This window comes from Gastrolobium bilobum, unplaced genomic scaffold, assembly GCF_033153095.1.
Source record: "Gastrolobium bilobum isolate Gb01-03AN ecotype WA unplaced genomic scaffold, APGP_CSIRO_Gbil_v1 utg6023, whole genome shotgun sequence".
Classification (NCBI taxonomy): domain Eukaryota; kingdom Viridiplantae; phylum Streptophyta; class Magnoliopsida; order Fabales; family Fabaceae; genus Gastrolobium; species Gastrolobium bilobum.
Genome location: NW_026895462.1, coordinates 115,821 through 119,301, shown reverse-complemented (window position 1 = coordinate 119,301; position 3,481 = coordinate 115,821). Strand labels below are relative to the sequence as shown.

Here is a 3,481-nt window from a genome sequence, read left to right as displayed (position 1 = left end):
CAGTAATCTTATAGATTTTTTATAGACTAATTTGGAGTTCGGAGATCGAGAGTTAAGATTAAAACTTACTTTAAATTCCTACTAAAATTATACTCAAGAAGATTGAACGCATGCTCTCATTTTCACATGCTCAAATTAATTGTAAACATGTTTATATTAATTGATTTTGATCTAGAAATTTCATTCAAACCTTTTTATTTCATTTTATTATGTTTGATTATAGTTTACTAAAACAAAGACAAATATTATACTTTATATTAAAACAACTCGGAAATTTCCAGGAGATTGAACTATTTCTTTGTGTATGCAACAGGAATGGGTTGGATTAGTAATGATAATATGCGACTCTTGATTTCAGAATCTTGAATAGAGACGCCATCTCCATGCTGGTACATCCACAGTGCCATTCTTGTAAGGTTTATAGCTGTCTCTATGAAACTTCTAGAGAAAGAAGAACTCCGAGCCTCTTCATTCATCTTCGTCCACGTTTTACAAATTATGGATTTTACATACTCACGTGCATCTCCTTCAGAAGCTCCACTTTCATTCATGTAGCATTGAATTGACTTAGGAATATCGCCTGTCTCAATTTCACGCTGAAAATGAATGAAGGAAAAAATTTAGTGAAAAAAAGAAAAAAAGAAAAGAAAGTTTAGAAAAGAACTAAGATTGAAATGGTACTTTATATGTTCCCAGGTCATTAGCAAGGCGTATAATAATTCCTGAGGAGCGAATTATGTCGGAATATTCTTCTAAATTAACTAAGTCATCCTTTCTGAATGAATGTGGAATTGCAAAGTAAGCATGAACAAGTATAACAGGGGCACTTATGGAAATCCACCCATTCTCAATATATTCTCCAAAGCTTGGCTTATATCCACTGTGATACCACTTTGCCTCTATCAAATATGATTTACATATATCTGCCCACTGAAAATTTTATAAGTAAAATGAGTTGACAATTAATACTCTTTATTAATTAAGTAGTAAGTATAATACGATATTGTAAGCATCCAAATATAATAAAACAATTAACTGCTTACGGCTTTCTTTAAGTATGGAGTGATGTTGTACCCATTCTTCTCTTGGACTTCTAAAGCCATTTCATGGACAAAGTTGTAGAGTGTATGGAAGCATATTTTCATGTAGTCTGGGAGATTATCTATGGCATTTAGATCCCATCTAGAATCACAAAAAATATATTAATAATTATTCGATATAAAATGCGGGAAGAAAATCATTATGGACCAAGGATAATGTGCTAACCTGTCAATGGCTTCGGTGAAGAGCTCTAATTCTTCCAAGGTACCGTACACATCATAAACATCATCAATTGTGGTTACTAGAGCATTGCCCTTTGCTATGACTTTTCTAGAATATCCAAAATCTGGCTTAAAATTTGATCCCACGGTCCAAATGAAATTCTCTACCACCCTATCCCGAGCAAAAGTCAACTTTTCTCCTAGGCTAGTTCTTTTCCACCACCTTTAAAGTAGAACAAAAGTTTTGAACGAGCATTAATTAGTACAAAGTATTATATTCCCAAACTCATAAGATGTCTAATCGGTTTTGGTTTACATTAAAGGTGAAAACACCTCATAGAGGTAGAGGAGGGGGAGAATAGGATAAAAATCGTAAAATAGCCAAAAAGTTTTTGACTGCATTTTTCACAGACTAATGTTCTTAATTTTCATCAAGAAACTATTAATTGAAATCGCTCAAAATATATAATGACTGCCATCACCTTGATTTATACTTAAGATCGTCTTGGTAGATGGCTTGAAGAATGTTGAAATCCAATTTAGCTAACTGAAGTAAAACAGGACTCGTGTTTGGCTTTCTTTCATATGCATGGATGAACCATTGAGCCTCCCATCTTGGAATTCTCCAATGTATTGGAAGCTCTAAAGCATGACCGATCAGAAGTGATAAGAGGTTAACTCTGTTTTGGTTCAAATATTCTTTGAGAATCTCTGAGGTGAAATCACGTGCCTCATCCAAGATGGTTTCATCTTCGAATGAATGAAATGAGGCTTCATAAAGTGATAACATTCCCTCAATATCATCATACTTGCATTTCTTGAAATTACCCGTTTCATCATGAAAGCAATCAAAAACATCTGCAACAACAATACTTAAGATTACATATATATGACAAACAGACACATACACATTAGAACGTGTGATGACTATCTCAACCAATATTAATATTTCTAAGTAAAATCATGGAAACCTGTAGATATATCATAAGCGTGTTGTCTTAAGAGTCTGAACTCGAGTGCTGTGGCATGTAAATTCTTCTTCCTCTTGGATGCATCCATATAGTAAATATAGTAAATATTGTCCAATATGTTCCTTATCTCTTTGTCAAAATGATAATCCACTCCAAGCCTTTGCAATACATCAATAAGCTCAAGTTGATCAACCTCATTTTCCACTTCGCAAAGCATTATCCTTACTTCTTCCCTTAGGACCCTCCTTTGTTCTGCGTGCATTTCTTCCTGCATTAATTTAACAATAAGATTTTAGCCAGAAAACTTTTCATAGATAAGTTATACATAAGGACTTGTAATTGCATATATGTTTGAGAAATTGACAAATATGAAACAAGAGGTTTTAAACTATACCTTATATTCACTGCTCAATGATTGGATATAATCATAAGTCCAAATTGAAGGTTTGAAATTTGCAGATCGACGAAGTACTGTTTCACTATTATTAGAGACTTTGTTTGATGCCATGCATTGAGTTGGACAAGGGACATTGGAGTTGCTTATTGTTAGAGATGAAGACTTTCTTTGCCGAGGAAGAAGCATTTTAGTTAAGCCAAATGAGAGTGATGAAAGTTGGAGCAGAGCCATTAAGGTAGAAGAAGGTGAATAGTATATTGGGGAAGTTTTGCTGGCTCTCGGTGGATTTTGTTATGCTAATACGAAACCCAAATCAAGCTTTTATATAGGTCATGATGAGAGCAAGACCATGTTCTTCATTCGTCTTTTGGGAACATTTAATATTTAACGTTATTCCTGGTATTTTGTTTGTTTGTTTTTTGTTTTTTAATTCTTTTGGAAAGAATAATTGACAATTAACGAGATATAGGAGAAAATTTCGGATATACCACGTCAAAATCAACACTGTAACAAGAATTCTTCACACTCTTTCGTAAGATATTAGACTAATTTTTATTAACTTTTTTTGATTATATAAGCAAAATGGCGTGATTTGATAAATTGGAGGCGTCATGCTGAATTTTAGATTATAAAATAAATTCTAAAAATTTATTTATAGTTAAAGAAAGTTCTTTAGATTTTAATTTTAATTTTTTTTTTCTATTTCAAGCCTTCGACATCGTTAGGCAAATATCAACTTATAACAGGGTAAGTCTTATATTATTATTGTGGATAATTTATCTCACTTGTATTTAATGATTTTAATTTAATAATCACGTGAGTTGTTACACGTGACATCAATAACTAATAAT

The 3,481-nt window shown here is 32.5% G+C and overlaps 1 protein-coding gene across 1 annotated transcript; it reads right to left on the bottom strand.

The window, feature by feature from the left end:
- Positions 1-290: 290 nt before the first annotated feature.
- LOC133313167 (terpene synthase 10-like) lies at positions 291-2,861 on the bottom strand. Its single transcript, XM_061514505.1, has 7 exons — positions 2,628-2,861; positions 2,234-2,501; positions 1,745-2,120; positions 1,267-1,485; positions 1,044-1,182; positions 682-930; positions 291-596 (listed from the first exon to the last, which is right to left on the bottom strand). The coding sequence occupies exons 1-7, from the start codon at positions 2,859-2,861 to the stop codon at positions 291-293; spliced, it is 1,791 nt and encodes a 596-aa protein (XP_061370489.1).
- Between the last annotated feature and the right edge of the window lie 620 nt (positions 2,862-3,481).

Coding starts and splice junctions, on each gene's coding strand:
- LOC133313167 (XM_061514505.1), bottom strand. CDS start 2,861: ATGGCTCTGCTCCAACTTTCATCACTCTCATTTGGCTTAACTAAAATG. Junction 2,121..2,233: donor CGCTTATGATATATCTACAG/GTTTCCATGATT, acceptor TTGTTGTTGCAG/ATGTTTTTGATTGCTTTCAT. Junction 1,183..1,266: donor TTCACCGAAGCCATTGACAG/GTTAGCACATTA, acceptor TTGTGATTCTAG/ATGGGATCTAAATGCCATAG.